Source organism: Mercenaria mercenaria, chromosome 4, assembly GCF_021730395.1.
Source record: "Mercenaria mercenaria strain notata chromosome 4, MADL_Memer_1, whole genome shotgun sequence".
Taxonomy (NCBI): Eukaryota; Metazoa; Mollusca; class Bivalvia; order Venerida; family Veneridae; genus Mercenaria; species Mercenaria mercenaria.
In genome coordinates, this window is record NC_069364.1 from 40,713,522 (window position 1) to 40,731,838 (window position 18,317).

Consider the following 18,317-nt stretch of genomic DNA (forward strand, 5'->3'; position numbering starts at 1 on the left):
TATTTTCGTAACTCAACAGATACAGCGTGTCGTTTAGACACAGTGCAATAATACTAGGTTAACCCCCAATTATGTGCTCATAAAAAATATTAATATTAATATACACCTGATCACCAGTGATCCGGGATTCTTGTGACAAAATTCCATTTAATTGTCCGAAACAACTAACACATGCTCTCGTGACAGGATTCGTACCCATGATCTCCAGTTTGACAGTCCGCGTTATATAATTTGTTTCACACGTGCTTAATACATTTGCGTAATCTTTATATATTTGCATATCATGAGCCGCAAAGTTTAAGAGGTTCTCTGTACTTATCGCACATGATATGCTAATTCTTGATATCATAAAAGATGTCGATGTACTCACGTGACAAATTTCTGTCAAAACATATCACGAGATCATCTCGAGACATAATTATTAATTAATTAACCTGACATTTTCAGTTGTCCTTTTTTTCCATTATTCAAATAAGCAGTCGATATAAATGTTCAGTTAGCTGTGGCAGATCTAGCTGCACACCGAACTCGGCCCAACTAGTTAAAGATGAAGAATTTTAGCTTTGGATCAGCAGTTGTAGTGATTTTGTCAGTTGTGATATTTCTTGACGAAGGTAGGGATTCTTTCTTTTTTTTTCATTCCTGATACAGAATTGTAAAATATCACCATGTTGATAGAGCATTGCTTTTCAAAGGGTTGTTCGCTGTTAGTTATAAAACGCATTTGACATTTAAGGTATTGCATCCAGCCAAGGTAATAGATCCCCAAAATATAAGTAATTTCATTCGGCCAAATTCAAGATACTTCTCATTTATCAGGAAGCCCCTTAAGGTTCGAAAATCAGTAAATTGAGACAATACATGTTTAAAAAAAAAACACCTTTTCTGTATTTAACATAAGTAGACTTCAGAAATGTTTACATGTATACGAGTATATTATTAGCCTAGTCTATAATTTAATAACAAAAACATTTAATATTGTTCTTTTTTATGGGAGGAAAAAAAGACAATAAACTGAACCTGTTTTTTTTGCTGGTTGTATACTGCATATATATCGCACTATTTGTTCAACGGTTCTTTACAAAAGACATTCTAAAAAGAACAAAATAATACATATCTAATGAGCATACATAAAACCTATAAGACAAGCTTAATTCACAAATATCCAAGAAACTGAAAGATGAACCGCGGAAATCAGACGATAATCCATAATATAATCCATAAGAAGGTGTTGTTTATTTTCATTATACGTGTAATACGTTTATTAAAACATGAAAATAGAAATTATGCTGAACTTCATTTGATTAGTAATTAATGGCGTCATGCGGCTATTTGACGTCATATTCGACATTATAATGTTCTCTCACGGGTCCGCACGTCAAACGTTGTTTTATCGCAGAATGATATTAATTACAACGCTTGGCTTTCTTCTTCATTTAACTGCCGTGTTAGAATGTGTCACTCTTGTGTGGAAGGTCATTGATTATACATGTAGCAATGGGTAACTTGATTAGAATGTTTTATGAACAGCGCCGACTAAAGCATCCTTCTGGATAACACGTTTAGATTTTTGTTATTGTTAGGTGTTGAGGCTTTTTTGTTTTGTTTTTTGTTGTTGTTGTTGTTATTAAAAAATCTGATATGGAAGGAGTGGTTAATATTGAAATCATGAGTAAAATACCAAAAAGAAGTTAGTGTTTTAATTACTCAGTTTCTTTATATACTTAGGTCAAATACGAAATATACATATTAGAGCTCATAAGTAGCTACTATATTGTGCCGGAAATAAACAAACTTTGCACTTGTGCGTTATGGTTCCCGCCATTCCTTGGCATATTGGGCTTACGTAGGCCTACCGGAAGCCATCTCCTTTCACATCAACCTCCGCGCAGTAATATTGTCAATCCGCATCTACTGTACCGATAAGGGGAAGTAACATTGTGTTGGAGTTTGTTTTCACATCTGAAAATATATGTTCTGTGTAAGATACTCATGTTTCTTGTTATAGGAATCTGCCAACAAGGGCAACAAAACTATGCTAGCGATTGGAGGAAATGGGCAGGTACAATGGGCAACGGAGCACCGGGAAGCGGAAATCCACAATACCAAAGTGGCGGGGAACAAAACTGGGCTGGCGAATGGAGGAAATGGGCTGGTACAATGGGCAACGGAGAACCGGGTGCAGCGGGAAGCGGAAATCCATGGCTTCAAATGGCTGATCAATATATGAGGAAATGGATGAATGGATACGCCGCCCGTAAAGCTAATGGTACAAATCAGTCTGGAGGTTTCTTTGCTAACCTTATGGACGGGTACGCTATTTTACTTCTTCAGAGTGTATTATTGATTCCTACATATCGTATATATTTTTAATTCATTACAATGTCATGTAATGTGCTAAATTAGAGAAGTTTAAGATGTTTTTTAATCAGTACGATTTGTACAGTGAAAAGACAGCTTTCTGATATATCTATGATGGTATATATCTGCCACGAGATAGCTTGGTAGCTATCGCGATACTTTAAAAAGTTATCTTGATAAAGAGAAGCTTTCTGAAAAGATTATCTCAATAGTGGAAGGTTTCCTAGAAATATTATTGCGATAATTTACATTGTTTTCTCGATACTTTTTGCTTAAGTGCCTACAACTGCCATTTTTTTGCTAGATTACCCAGAAATTATCATGATATTTAGTGTATCGCAATAGCCTAAAGTTTCCTGGAAATAAAAGGCATATCGAGAACAAATAATTTATTGCGATAATGTTTTCAGAAAAAAATGCTGGAAAGTTTAAAATATTATAGTGATAGTTACCAAGCATCTCGTGGCAGTTCTAAGCATTAACGCGAAATTTTACGCTAAATCATTTTCAGGAAATGAATAAAAAATATCTAGAAAATATTATCTATTGCTGAAATGTATTCAGAAAAAGAATGCAAACATTTCCTGGAAAGTTTACAAATTTTCGTGATGGCTACTTAGTTATCTCGTGGCAGAAATATGTCACCATAATATATATCCTTTGTTGGATGCCTTGAAAAGTTACCCCTAGCATGGGCTATTTTGGTCATATTTAATAAAATAAAATAAATAGTTATGCTTAAAGCCTTGACAGAAGAATACTTTTCAGATTTTGAAGTTTTTATTTTTTATTGTATTTCTCTGCTAATTTAGACCAAAATGGGGGTAATTTCTCATTCTTATTTTACAAGCTTGAATATTAATTTTGGCTAAATATGTAATTGTTATTGTAAATTTCAACAAATACAGTAAATAGCTCTAATATTCATATAAATTCAGAGGCTTTGTATGTTTATTAAATAAGTGAGTGTAAATAATCAGATGTTAGAATTTTGATTTAATCCATTACTTGTCAGAATTTAATTATATATTAACCGCTTTTAACTAGTTCTCATATAGTTTTATTGGATGAGGCTGATTGGGCAAAAATCACACAAACACCTTTAGAAAGGGCACAGGGGCTGACAAAAGATGACTGGCGTCGTTTATTCATATGCATTGTCTGTTGTAGATATGCCAAGAAGTGGAATGGGAAGAAAAACAAGAAGAAGGGCAAAGAAGTGAAATATTGAGCCATAGATCTCTTAAGCGCATTTCCCGAGACTACGTTCATGTTGTTTTGTAATTTGTTGAGCTAATATGCATGCAAAATGAGTATTTCAAAATGTGTATACAAATTGTCTGTGCATTACGCCGAGAGAATATGCATTATGTTGAGCGTATGTGCATTATGTCGAGCGTATGTACATAATGGTGAGCGTATATCCATTATGCTGAGCGTTTATGCCTGATACTGAGTGTATGTGCGTTATGCCGAGCATATGCGCATAATGCTAAGTGTATATGAATTATGTTGAGCGTAAGTGCATTATGTTGAGTGCATATGCATTATGCTTAGCGTATGTGCATAAAGTTGGGTGCATATGAGTTATACAAGTGTAGGTTCATTACGCTGAGCGTATAAGCATTATTTTGAGCGTATGTGTATAAAGTTGAGTGCATTACGCTGAGCGTATACGTATACATTGTGTTAAGCGCATGTGCTGTGTGATGAGCTTATGTGTTTGTAATGTGTTAGTGTATTGTTTCCATAATGTCTACAGGATAAACAACTTCAGCGCTGATATAGAGGCATTTGCAAGAAATTCTACAAACGAGACTTTGCCCCTTGTCGAGAGAATACAAAACAAAACAAGGAACTGGTTCGCTAATTTGGGGAGCAACTTTGTATAATGCAATTGTAAAGATGTTACAGTTGTTAAGTTGTTATAAATAAATAAAAGTGTTTAATCAATCAATCAATCGTTTATTTCTCAAAATTAATATGAAGGTACAGTGACCGTAATATCATCGTCACTGTTTTGATTTTCCTTTTACTTTGGCACTGAAATATTGGCGGATACTGTTCATGAAATTTAACAAACTTTCAACGCATTATTGGGTAAATGGAATATTAATAAGAGGTTAATATATGGATTGGTTGTGACCATAATTACCCGAGGGTTTTAGCTATTATGGCTAGAAGGCACACACAATCCGTATGTTGACCTTTTTATGATACATTTGTATATATTTTCATTGTTTTTAGCTTGGTATGATCATTCATCAAATTTTCCATAAACTTGTAAGAATCGTGTATTGATATTTACACCCAAAATGCCATCAATATCTGGGGATCTATATGAAAATGTTCATCACTCTCTTCCCGTCCTAACTGATTGTCTATATGACGTTGGCATCAGAACGTGTCACCGTTCCGGTTACCGATTCCGGCGCGCGAGACACACTGCGCCATTAGGAGTGCTTCAACGGCGGCAGTATGGGCGCTTTCAAGGACTTATTAGTTACTGTTTCCAATAAGCGTTCTTAAAGGTTAGACTAATTATAAATATTTTGGTGGTCCTCAACAAAGATTGTATTTTTACCGATTAATCAAATATATGACCACCACAGTGCGGCCAAATTATCACTATACGCGCATTTCTTAAGACAATAAACACACATTACAATGTACGAAAAAGTAACAAATCTGAAGCTTTACCATATATATTTCCTTCCTTGCACCATGTTCGAATATCAGTTAGATCAAAAGTAAAACAGATTTAATGCTAGCGCATTTTGCGTACTAGGCCTGCTTGAAACATACAGCAGTTGTGAAAATACAACAGTATACTTCAGTACTGTTGCTGATTTCTCTTCTTCAAACTGGGATGAATGTTTGTCTGTTATATGAATAACACGTTTTGTAAATAGAACCTAGTCCGAGATGTATTAAAGTATTGAGATGAATATCTGTCAACTATGGAATTTAAAGCAAATTAGATCAGTGTTTATCCTGATATCAGCGACCATTATAATGAACTGGAAGAGTTGAACACGAGTCATGCATATCAGGCAAAAAACATGTGGTCTGTTTAGTGTTTAGAGTTTTTTTTTCTTTTTTTCTTTTTGACGAAGTGATCGCAGATGACTTGGTTTTGAACTTGGCCTCGAGATCATAAACACAAACATTCTGACAGGTTTCCTGAAGTCCATGTAGAAAAAGTGGCTTCTCCACAGCTATCAACGTTTTCCTATGAATAAGAACTAGTGAACTGATTTTTGACCCCAGATGACTCAGTTTGAATCATCACTATCACCTTAATTTCATAAACATATCACTGAAAATGCAGTCTTTTCAGAATGTTCAATGTTTTTTTTTCTCCATCATTTCACCTATATGATGTAGTGTTTGACCCCAGATGACACGGCATTGGACTTGTCTGATTTTTGAGAAATTTTTCAACGAAGTCTCGGCAAGTGCTAGACACGATTGGTTCTGCCTTTCGCGGCCAGTGTAGATCATGATCAGCAATGCACATCCGTGCAGTCTGATCATGATCTGCACTGATCGCTATTCAGTCAGTATCTTGTTGGTAAGCACCCCTTTTAACAGTTAATGGTAATGTCCAAACTGGAAACTGGACAAGTTCCCTATAGAAATTTAGCAGGGTAAGGGCTAATGTGCTAACAATTAAATTGTGGATGACAGACGATGGATGCAGAACCATTCACATATATCAGTAGGTCATCCTGAACGATTGGTTCAGATGAGCTGATACAAGGCACAACTCTTAGGCTACTGCTTCAAACTGGCCCATAATCAAACTTCATCTTAATCTCTGACCATGTTTCATGTAGTTAAGGTAGGGAAGTTCAGCTACCATTTCACCTGATGATCTAGTTCTGAACTCAGATTACACAATTTCGCACTTAAATTAAATTTCCAACTAACTTTCTGACAAGGTTTCAGGTCTTTCAGGCAAAAACTGCAGTCTCTAAATTGTTGGCTCACCACCTCTTCAAACTACTTGATCACTTTGAACATGATCAAATTTGACTGAGATCTAATAACAGTATGCACCGACTTATTATGTAAACACTGCTTAAGAAATGTGTGTACTACAACGTTCGCAAACAAACTGCTGAGAACAGACAGATGATGGACAAACTGATGTTGAATGACCAACATCCAACCATCCTTTAAACTCCCCATGAACACTTTGTTCTAATGTAGGATAGAAAGACAAAAATATGTTTCACATTTTTTTTATTTTTAATAAAAAATAGACAAAAAGTAGACAACATGGTTATTACAACAGTGACTTAAAAACAACTATATACATTTGAATGACCAATCAATTTTGCTACAGCTTATCAAAGGAAACATAATTTTAGGTCAGAGAAGTGGGGATAGCATGACTAAATCATTTTTGGTATGTTGGGAAGGAATGCAATAGGTTGAGCTGCATTGTCAATGTGCCCATTGCTTACAAAAAAGACACACTTCTACTTGTTATATTCAGCAGGAAACTAGGTAAAAATATGTAGGATAAGTTACAGTAAGAAAGATAATGCTACAATGATGAGTTACTTTTTTCTTGCAATTCCTTTATTTATATAGGGTGAACACTACCAAATCAAATGTAAGCCTACAAGCCCCAATTTACGTTGACTGCAAAAACTGTAAAATCAGACATTTTTGCGATACTAAATGTCCACTATATTTCAAATTAAAAGTTGTAGAGTACTTGGAATTTATTAGACAAATATGGCTATTTGTAGCAACAATGACTTTCACCAGCATATGTATTTAATTTCGCGAATGCAAACAGCAAATACAGTGAAAATAAATCCCTCCCAAAAATGTCTAGTTTTACAGTACTTAAGAAAAACAGATGTATGAACTTCAAAACATTTTATCTAATGATGCCAAATATACTCAATGACTTTATGCAAAACTGTCAAGTGCATTTTACTGCCCTGCTGGCAATTTAGTCCTAATTCAAAGAGAAGTGTGAATCCCTTAACATTTGTATCAAATGTTGAACATGACAAATGGTGGTGGTGATCAATGAACATGTTTTAGTTTTTCTGCATCTCAGCACTGTGATGTATGAAACAGTTCGATTACGAATATACCAAATAACTGGTATAATGGAAAAAAAAGAGTGTCTCAAAATAAGAATTCGTTACACTTAAACAAGTAAATTTTACTCTGACAATAAAACTTAACATACCTGATTTCTTCAGATACTTACAGATCTAATTTTTTAAATGGTTTACATTTCAAAATTTGAAATGCAAGTCAAAAATGTATCAAAATAGCATAAATATTGTCAAAATTTCTTAGTATCTGAAAATACAATCACTAAAAGTGTAGAAAAAGATATACATCCTGGCAGTGTTCTATAAAGTGCTAAAACTACCACACAAAATACACAATAATACTGCCAAAATTAAAGGTGTTTTGAAGAGTGTGGGACAAACTTTAATGCTGTACCATTTTATTTTAGTTAACATGTAGATAGACATATTAACAAATATTCAGCTAGCTGGTTACTTTACAAAAGAAGAAATTCTATCAGTCTTCTTTAGCAAGTTAAGCCATTCTTAAAGAGCAACTTAAAATTCGCCTTGTAAAATTTCATTGTCAGAAGTAAACGATCTGTACAAATTTTATTTTCTATTTAAGAAAATACTTTCTTTCATAAAATCATATTTTATCAGAATCAAAGAAAAGATAGATGACTTCCTTTAAGAAAGTTAAAATGGCTTCAAATTCTATTTTACATGTCTTGTTTTTAATACTGCTGACAGAAAATCTTCAATATCAGACAAAGCTCTATTTGACCTACTAAATCTACTGTCCTACATATTTTCTGGCTGCTTTTCAACATGTGTCGTGATTTAAACCAGTCTATGTTATCTGAAGGCCATGTAGAGACCAGTCTATTTAATTTCAAGTCCATGGAGAAACCAGTTTTTTTTTTATTCTTTCAAGGCCATATAGAGAACTATTGGACAGTGGTCACTTCCCATAACGTCTTTACGGATAACGCTGTCACACAGATCTTCCTTCAACCTCTCTGATAACACGAAGTAGTCAAGTCTCCTGGAAGTATGAAATAAAAATGTTACAAAATAAATCTTTTCAGTATTTCATAGTGAAGACAAATGGGAATTAGTATGCAAGAGGAATGCCAAATAATAAATGGCAGTCTAAGTGGCCAGGTGGTAAGTCATCATATCGAAATCATTTGCTCTGTGGGTTCGATTCCTATTTGGGCATAGTTTTTCAGGATGTTGTCAGGTTAACTTGTGGAAGGCCAGTGGTTCTATCCAGCTGCCCTCTTGTACCTGAAATAAAGCTGGAAAGTCACCATATGACATTGTGTTGCCTAACCCTTAGGCTGCTAAATTTCTAAAATAGACTGGTCCATCATTCAATTTGACAATACCACTTATTATTTGAAGAGGTGTTCACTGAAAATTTACTGATTGAATAGCGAACAAAGCAGACCATGATCAGCCTGCACATCCTGGTCTGCACTGGTCGCAAAGGCAGAATTTCTTGCAACCAACAGACTAAAGGTTGATTAAAACACAACAAAACAAATGAATAAGATATAGTTTTACATCCCAATATCAAAATTTTGAAACAGATGTCACTCTTCAAAATATACTGCGCAAATGCAGGATCCATGCTGTTCGCTTTTAAAGCCTATTGGAATTGGAGAAACTGTTAGCGAACAGCATGGATCCTGACCAGACTGCACGGATGCGCAAGCTGGTCTGGATCCATGCTGGTTGCAAACCCACTATGTTGGTTTTCTCATGGCGCGGCTCATATATCATTATCACAACAACATCAAAATCTGTTTTTCTTGGCTAATTCAGGGACAAAAATTAAGGTCACATAATGCAGTCATTGGGGTTTTGTAAAATTAGGCAGATTACAAGTACAATTACCATCCAACATTTTTGGCCCTTGCATTTCCCATGTAGGTCCAGAAGGAGTAAGCCCCTTCAGTTTCTGGGTACAGCTCCCTGTATGAGTCGATGTATCCCTCCGCTAACAGATCAGTAAATCCCTGCCTCTCCTCAGCTGTGAAACCTGCTGTCTTTTTATTGGTCTTTGGGTTTGCCAAATCTTGAATAAGAAATTTACGATCTTTAGTGTACAGAAACAAACTTCAGAAACAAACTTGACAAAATATACCTGTGTTCTTTAATAAGAGGACTATTTAGTTGTCTTAAATTGCTAATCTCAGTTTCTTCTACAGAATCACTGCAGACAATGAATAAAGTGAATGAAAATGGAGGACTATATTCATATACATGCACCCGTTAAAACGGTTGACCATTTCATGATTTTACCCAGAGTATCTTGGTGAAAATCCTCCAAGTGGTTAACGAGAAAAAGTCATTTTAAAGGTATTTCTAATTTTGGCTCTAGCGGCATCTAAAAGGGGCCAAGTGCCCCATTTGAACAAATTTGGGATAGGATCTTATAATGATGCTACAGACCAAGTTTGATGAAGATCCATCAAGCGGTTATGAGAATAAGTTGTTTAAAGGCATTTCTAATTTTTGCTCTAGTGGCCCCTAATATGGGCCAAGTGCCCCCATTTAGCGGACCCAACATTGATGCTACGGACCAAGTCTGATGAAGATCCATCAAGCAGTTCAAGAAATCTTCAAAGGTTTTTCTATTTTAGCTCAGGTGGCCCCAAAAAGGGACCAAGGTGAACCATTTAAACAAACTTGACAGAGGTCCATGCTACTGACCAAGTTTGGTGTAATTCTGACCAGTAGTTTCAGAGGAGAAGATGTTTAAGCAAAAATGTTGGTGCAGGACAATATATGCCAGACACTGGAGTATCCACCTATACTAACAGCTCACCCTGAACAAAGTTCAAATGAGCTAAAAATAGCAACATTGTGAGTTAAATTAATGCTACCACAGAATCAAGCCATGTTACCTATATAACTAACTTTAAAATTAAAAGGCTTTTGACACTGGCCTATCTAAATAAACTTTCATCTTTTGAAATGCATTTCAAAATGGTCTATGAGAATGATAACTGAAGGCATTATAAATAAATTGTATGTTTTAAGATTTTATTGAGATCATTTCATTTCTCACTTTACATATTCAGTTAGTTTTAAAAATAGTTACTATTGTATTCTCTTGATTCATGGTGACCTAGTTTTTGACCCCACATGACCCAGTTTCGATCATTATGATTATTCCATAAAAAAGGCAGATAAGAACTGCTGCTAGTATTCTTAGCTTCAATAATTGTTTAAATTAATGAAAATAAAACAAAGTTACAGGCCCAACAATAGGTTTTTACCTATTTCTAAATGAGCAACATTGAGGTCACCACACATTATGACTGGTTTGGTTTTGTTGAGATTGTTGAGGTACTCTCTAAAGTCTACGTCCCATTCTTTACTTCTGTATGGTAACCGAGGTAAACCGCGTCCTGAGTTTGGCACATCTAAAAATAGAATTTTAAATACATCTACAGTATAACAAAATAACAAGATTTTGTGTTATTAATTCATAAATACAATTTTGTTTATGTTCTGATTAAGTAAGTGTCTTCTTTGTCCAATATAAATACTGACAAAAGTTCCAAGGTTTCTGAAATAATAAAAAGCCATCCGTAATATACATAGAATAAAAGTCCAGTGGAGGCTGTCAAAGGCACCAGCCTTTTCATTCAATGATCTTGCTGTAGAGGGTGTGACCTCAGCAGATTCGTAAAATGCAGTTCATATTCTCTGCAACTTCCATATTTTTTATCAGAACATTGAGACAATACCAACAAGAACACCGCCTTGCAGGTACTGACGCTCATTGACATTTGATTTTTTTGTATAATAGAAAAATTGTCCTACCCTTGATTTTCAATGTCTAACAAGAGCTGTCACTAATGGTGACAAATGCCCCACAGCACCTTGACATTTGACCTGGTGACCTTGACCTTTGACCTGGTGACCCAGTCAGTAGGGGTCATGTACTCAGTAAGTACTATCAGCATGTGAAGTTTGATGGTCCTGGGTGCATTGGTTCGCGAGTAAAGTGCCTTCATGCAAAAAGTTAACATTGGCCCCTGTGACCTTGACCCTTGATCTGGTGACCCCAAAGTCAGTAGGGGTCGTGTACTCAATAAGTATTATCAGCATGTGAAGTTTGAAGGTCCTGGGTGCAGTGGCTCACGAGTAAAGTGCCTTCATGCAAAAAGTTAACATTGGCCCCTATGACCTTGACCCTTGATCTGGTGACCCCAAAGTCAGTAGGGGTCGTGTTCTCAATAAGTACTATTAGCATGTGAAGTTTGAAGGTCCTGGGTGCAGTGGTTTGCAAGTAAAGTGCCTTCATGCAAAAAGTTAACACTGGCCCCTGTGACCTTGATCTTTGATCTGGTGACCCCAAAGTCAGTAGGGGTAATGTACTCAATAAGTACTATCAGCACGTGAAGTTTGAAGGTCCTTGGTGCAGTGGTTCGCGAGTAAAGTGCCTTCATGCAAAAAGTTACCATCAATTGGCCCCTGTGACCTTGACCTTTGACCTGGTGACCCCAAAGTCAGTAGGAGTCGTATACTGAATAAGTACTATCAGCATATGAAGTCTGAAGGTCCTGGGTGCAGTGGTTCGCGAGTAAACTGCCTTTATGCAAAAAGTTAACATTGACCCCTGTGACCTTGACCTTTGACCTGGTGATTCCAAAGACAGTAGGGGTCGTGTACTCAATAAGTACTATCTGCACGTGAAGTTTGAAGGTCCTGGGTACAGTGGTTCACGAGTAAAGTGCCTTCATGCAAAAAGTTAACATTGGCCCCTGTGACCTTGACCTTTATTCTGGTGACCCCAAAGTCAGTAGGGGTTGTGTACTCAATAAGTACTATTAGCAAGTGAAGTTTGAAGGTCCTGGGTGCACTGGTTCACGAGTAAAGTGCCTTCATGCCAATACAGGTAATACAAAAGCAATTATCATTTCATACCCGATGTCAGGTATTCTAGTGTTAACATTTATATGGTTTCAAATTTTGGATATGGGTATATTTTCAAGTGTTTTATTTTCGCCACTTCATATGGGTGGCGAAATAGGCGAAAAATTAACCATGACGAAAATATCACAAGGTACGGTAGTAACAGAGATATTTGACTTTATCAAAAAATTTAACAAAAATATCTAAGTTAAAAAGGGACATAATTCTGTCAAAATTCAAACCAGAGTTATGGGGGTTGTTTCTTTTGGTGTAGACACTGTTGGTTAACAAGTAGTTTAAGTTTCAAGTCAAAAGCTTTAACTGTAACAGAGATATTTGACTTTATCAAAAACTTCAACCAAAAAACAGGGCATAATTCTGTCAAAATTCAAACCAGAGTTATCTGAATTGTGTCTCCTGGTGTAGACTTTGACAGTAAATGACTATTTTGAGTTTCAGCTCAAAAGCTTTAATAGTAACAGAGATATTTGACTTTATCAAAAATTTTAACAAAAAAATCTAAGTTAAAACGGGGCATACATTGTAATTCTATCAAAATTCAAATCAGAGTTATGGGGATTGTTTCTCCTGGTGTAAACTTTGATAGTCAATAACTATTTTAAGTTTCAAGTCAATAGCTTTGATAGTTACAGAGATATTTGACTTTATCAAAAACTGGTATATAACTAACGGCGAGGCCAACACCGGGGCAAGTACAATAGCTATACTTTTTCTTCGAAAAGTCGAGCTAAAAATATGGAGAAGACATGAAATAAAGTTAACTGACCTCAAGGTAAGACCTCAATTTTTCACCTAGTGACCTGAATCATTCATGTATTTTGTGGTTTTATGATGGTGAACTTGGTGTAGCAGACTGAAAATCCATGGAAGGTTTTAGAAATAGATTACAGACAAGACAGATGTGCATAATTACAATATATCTCCCATATGCATCCAACAGGATGACTAAAGCAGTTGTGATACATATATCATCAGGGGTTCCACTAGACCTGAAAACCCAAGAGTCCAAGGACCCTTGAGCCCAAATTTTGAAGGGTCCTTTTCCAAAATACAGGAGTCCTGTCCCAACACGTCCATATAATTGACTATATTTTTTTATTTAGTAATACGTAGATCTTTACCTAAGAAAACAATAAACCCAAGATCATGTTACAGCATAATAAAAATGTCAGTTTCAGGTCACATAGTCTCATATTGTAAACTAATATTAATCAAAATTCATGTTATTTTGATTAGGTTTTTCTTCAATATTTCATTTATCTTTTAATAACAGTGCTATAACACTCTATAAAAATGTATCCAAAATGTACTATCCGGATACTGGTACACTTTCGGAATGTCATCGGAAAGTAGTTTTTACTCAGTTTACTTGGTCAACTAAGCTAAATCAGAGATAGTTCCTCAAATAATGATGCTACTTGTCATTAAAAACTGCATTGAAAGTCAGTTTTTTTTAAGGAATTTTGGAAATATGCATATGCCATCGGGTGTAATTAAGACTCGTGAATGGACATTCTAAACTTATTTTTGCTTTCGAAATAGACCAAAATTTGTGAAGTTTCTTGTTGAAATTACGATATGATCACTAAACAATGTTCTAATTTAAAGTTGGCATGAAAAAATCCTGCAGGACACTTTTCACATGCTCGGTAATCAGCTGCTAACGATAAATTTAATAATTGGCGCCTTTTTTGACAGTACACAGGATCAATACGCTTTATCAATTAATTTCAACACTTCATTGATTCTTGTTTCCTATGTGCACCAGCCGTGACGTAACTTGCTGATAAAAAAATCAGCGAGGCATGTCTACAGGAGAAAGGGCGGGATTTAGCAGAAGATCAAAGGCAGGAGGGCATGACCGCGAGTGCTTATTTTGAATACACGTGTTTATCGTGGAAATAGTTTTACTGAAGGAAATGAATGATAAGAGAAAGGATTATCAAAGGAAAATGCCCCCGGGTCCCGAAGGACGCACAGGCAAGTATCGTGCCGGGTCCTTTGAGCGTCTTTTGAAAATCTCCCGGGTCCGGACCCGGGATCCCGGGTCAAATGGAACCCCTGATCATGTATAAAACTACTGAACTTACAAGCAGTAACGAGGAAGAACTTGTCATACTCTGCTGTGATCACTCTACCTTCTGAATCATGCTTCTTAATACCTGAATGTAAAATGTACATGTTACATGACACAAAAATTTAATAATACTATAAATAAGAAAACAGAATGCTACATGCATACCAAGATATACTTTTTTCAAAATATAGAAATAACATAGTCACTTTACCCTATTATAAAGACAGTGTTTTATTTTTTTTACTAGAAGCAACTGTGTTATTTCATGACAATGTTCATGCAACAGTCTTTAACAATTGCTATGAACCTTAACAAAACTTGCCCAGAGAGCCTACCAAGTTCATAAGTATATCCCTAACCTTGATACGCGGGTCTACCAGACTTGATTAGAAGGTCCCTGAACTTGATTCGCAGGTCTATCAAACTGAATCAGATAGCTGATCCCTGAACTTTATTTTTTTAAACTTTGGTCTACTAAACTTGATCTGAACTTGAACTATGGGTCCTAAACACTTAACTAGTATGTCCTTGGACTTGAACCGTCAGTCTACAACACTTAATTAACTTGTCCCTTGGTCCATTGTAAAAGAAATTTGATTGTACGTCCTTGAACTTGATCGATTGAAATACATGATTCATAGGTCCCTTAACTAAATCCTTGGGTAAACTTGGTGAGAAGGTTCAGCTCCACAACATATTCCCTACTGAGTAATAATCAAGACATTAATGTTGAAAGTCAATTATTAAATCAAAAAACTGTCTTTAAGGGGAATTCGAAATTCAATTTTTAGATAGCCATGATTTGATAAAAAAGGTTTACAACAAAACATTTATTGCCATGAAGGCAACAATAAGGGAGTTAAGAAATAACTTGATGCTATGACTGTTTCTAGGGATAAAAACCACTATTTGTAACAATCATTTCAGTAAACAGTGATCAATACTCACAGTATAATGTTCAACTTCCAGAATTTCCGGAACCACAAAAACACATGCATTTATAAACACATCATACCTAGTCCATAAGTGACATTAATGGGTTTAGTTTTGCTGTATATGCCTGTGCCAGCATAGCCAGCCTGTTCAGCAGAGGACCAGTAGTCATGGTAACCGTCGACTTTGACATCGGCTGGAAGATCTTCCTGAGCACATTTGGTCTCCTGGACACACAGGATATCTGGCTTCTCATCTGCGATGTACGACAGACCTCCTTTCTGAAATGATATATTATTAAGATATTCATTCAAATACTATATTCAATACACCATTTACCATATATTCCCTTATCAATGCCCCCAGGAGCGTAACATTTAAAACAAGTGTGAGTGGTTGTTAACTGCCCTAAATTTTGTTTTATTTTTTGTTAACATACTTTGGTAAATAATCAGCCCCACTTCTAATGAATGAAATTTAACAAATATAGCACTTTCATAGTGCCTGTATTCACTTAACCTAGAAAAAACTTAAAATTTTTGTTTTTGAAAATAGTGGGGGGGGGATTTATTTATTAGCCAGAATAACTAAGGAATATACAGTAAATCTTTAAATCATTCAAGTAACACATTAGGTCCACTAAAAGATGCAATAAATGTTATTGCTGATCAACCAAACCAAAAACCAGGGGTTTGCCTGTTATGCATAATTACATACTGAGAGAAGCATTACAATGATCTTCTACAGTTACAGCCATAAAAAGGAGGTAATTATAAACAACTGATACAATCATATTTTCTACTATGTTTAAGAAATAATAAGTTCCCAAACGTAGTTTATCGTAGAATAACCAGAGTTTTGAGTTCTTATGCATAAGAATATATCACGAAGGCCGTAGGCATAAGAATGAAAAACTCGGGTTATTCTACGAGAAATCACACTTGGGAACTTATTATTTCGATTCTAACACGACATACTAGTATCAACAGTGTTAGAAAAAATAGTAACTATTTTTTACGGCCGTGCTATGCACCTGTATCGGATGACGTCATTGCACGAGAGTGGTTTTTGAAGAATAACCCGAGATCGATTTTGCTCCACTTTGTATGTAGGTTATTTGCTGGTCGTGTTAGAATAATCAATAATCAAACCTCTTGCAAATATATAAGAAAACAATCATCAAAAATAAGATTTAACAATAAACAGACATATTTTAATGTATTAGACATATTTTAATGGTCGTAACAAAAATATGTGGCAGCCACATTATAAAGAAAGGCATTATGAACCTTTAGCGGATATATTTAGATTCCAGTGAAACTTACATCCATCCAAGCTCTGATTCCATTGATATTCCATGAGGCAATCTTCCAGTTGGGTTTTCTTCCATCCGTTGTCTGGCAATCGTGTGAGAAATCCATTCCCTTAGTCAAGGACGACTCTTTACGTAGTTTTGTCTTTTCCTCTGCCTTTGCAGACTTCGACTTCTTTGCAGGCTGTTTAAGTAAAGAAATACAAATTGATTTCGTATCTATATGGCTAAAATAAGTTCTACTTGCAAAATAGGCTTCTTTATTTAATTTTCCCTTATCATTATTAATTCAACACAAACTATTTTTAACAACAAGAGTTGTCCATAAGACAGTGCGCTTGACTTTTCTCTGTGCATGACTCTGAATTAGAGCTTTGCCAGTAAAAACTTTATAAAACTTTAACCAAAAAATCTAAGTTAAAAAGGGGCAAATCTCTGTCAAAATTCAAATCAGAAGAGTTATGGGGTTTATTTCTCCTGGTGTAGACTTTGATAGTAAATCACTATTTTAAGTTTCAAGTCAATAGCTTTGATAGTAACTGATATATTTGACTTAATCAAAAACGTTTACCAACAAAGTCAAAAAGGGGCATAACTCCATCAAAATTCAAACAGAGTTAAGGGGAATATTTCTCCCGGTGTAGACTTTGATAGTAACTAGAAAATGCTTTTGTAAAAAAGCGCATGTCTCCCCCAATGCAAAGTCCTATAGGCAAGAAGTCAACAGGGGTCAGGAGCAAAAGTCAAAGAGACACTGATGGTTGGCTGCAATAGGGATCATCTACTTGGCATGTCCAGTCATCCCGCTAAATTTCGACACTCTTGGCCTAGTGGTTCTCAAGTCACTGTTCAGGCTCCTGTGACCTTGACCTTTGATCAAGTGACCTCAAAATAAATAGGGGTCATCTACACTGCATGTCCAATCATCCTATTAAGTTTCAACATTGTAGGTCAAGTGGTTTTCAAGTTATTTCCAAAAAATGATTTTACATGAACAGGCCACTGTGACCTTGACTTTTAATAGACTGACCCCAAAATCAATAGGGGTCATCTACTCTGCATGTTCAATCATCCTATGAAGTTTCAACATTCTGGGTCAAGTGGTTCTCAAGTTATTGATCGGAACTGGTTATCAATGTTCAGGCCCCTGTGACCTTGACCTTTAACGGAGTGACCCCAAAAACAAAAGGGGTCATTTACTCTGCATGAACAATCATCCTATGAAGTTTCAACATTCTGGGTCGAGAGGTTCTCAAGTTATTGATTGGAAATGGTTTTCCATGTTCAGGCCCCTGTGGCCTTGACCTTTAACAGAGTGACCCTAAAATCGTTAGGGGTCATCTACCCTGCGTGACCAATTATTCTATGAAGTTTCATCATTCTGGGTCAAGTGGTTCTCAAGTTACTGACCGGAAATGGTTTTCAATGTTCAGGCCCCTGTGACCTTGACCTTTCACAGAGTGACCCAAAATCGTTATGGGTCATCTACTCTGCATGACCAATCATCCTATTAAGTTTCAACATTCTGGGTCAAGTGGTTCTCAAGTTACTGACCGGAAATGGTTTTCAATGTTCAGGCCCCTGTGACCTTGACCTTTAATGGAGTGACCCCAAAATCGATAGGGGTCAT

The 18,317-nt window shown here is 35.8% G+C and overlaps 2 protein-coding genes across 6 annotated transcripts in view; one reads left to right on the plus strand and one right to left on the minus strand.

Moving 5' to 3' along the window:
* Nucleotides 1-456: 456 nt before the first annotated feature.
* LOC128556743 (uncharacterized) lies at nt 457-3,780 on the plus strand. The gene is made up of 3 exons (XM_053542407.1): nt 457-614; nt 2,009-2,312; nt 3,532-3,780. The coding sequence occupies exons 1-3, from the start codon at nt 548-550 to the stop codon at nt 3,590-3,592; spliced, it is 432 nt and encodes a 143-aa protein (XP_053398382.1). The 5' UTR covers nt 457-547; the 3' UTR covers nt 3,593-3,780.
* Nucleotides 3,781-6,592: 2,812 nt separating this feature from the next.
* Nucleotides 6,593-18,317, minus strand: part of LOC123551510 (exodeoxyribonuclease-like) — a 28,977-nt gene continuing 17,252 nt past the window's right edge. For all 5 annotated transcript variants that reach the window (XM_053540995.1, XM_053540997.1, XM_053540994.1 and 2 more), the window contains 6 exons: nt 16,701-16,871; nt 15,458-15,656; nt 14,456-14,527; nt 10,700-10,846; nt 9,312-9,492; nt 6,593-8,454 (listed from right to left, as the gene is read on the minus strand). In XM_053540995.1, the coding sequence (XP_053396970.1) occupies nt 8,331-8,454; nt 9,312-9,492; nt 10,700-10,846; nt 14,456-14,527; nt 15,458-15,656; nt 16,701-16,871 (894 nt within the window). In that variant the 3' untranslated portion in view covers nt 6,593-8,330. The remainder of the gene's footprint in view (nt 8,455-9,311; nt 9,493-10,699; nt 10,847-14,455; nt 14,528-15,457; nt 15,657-16,700; nt 16,872-18,317) is intronic.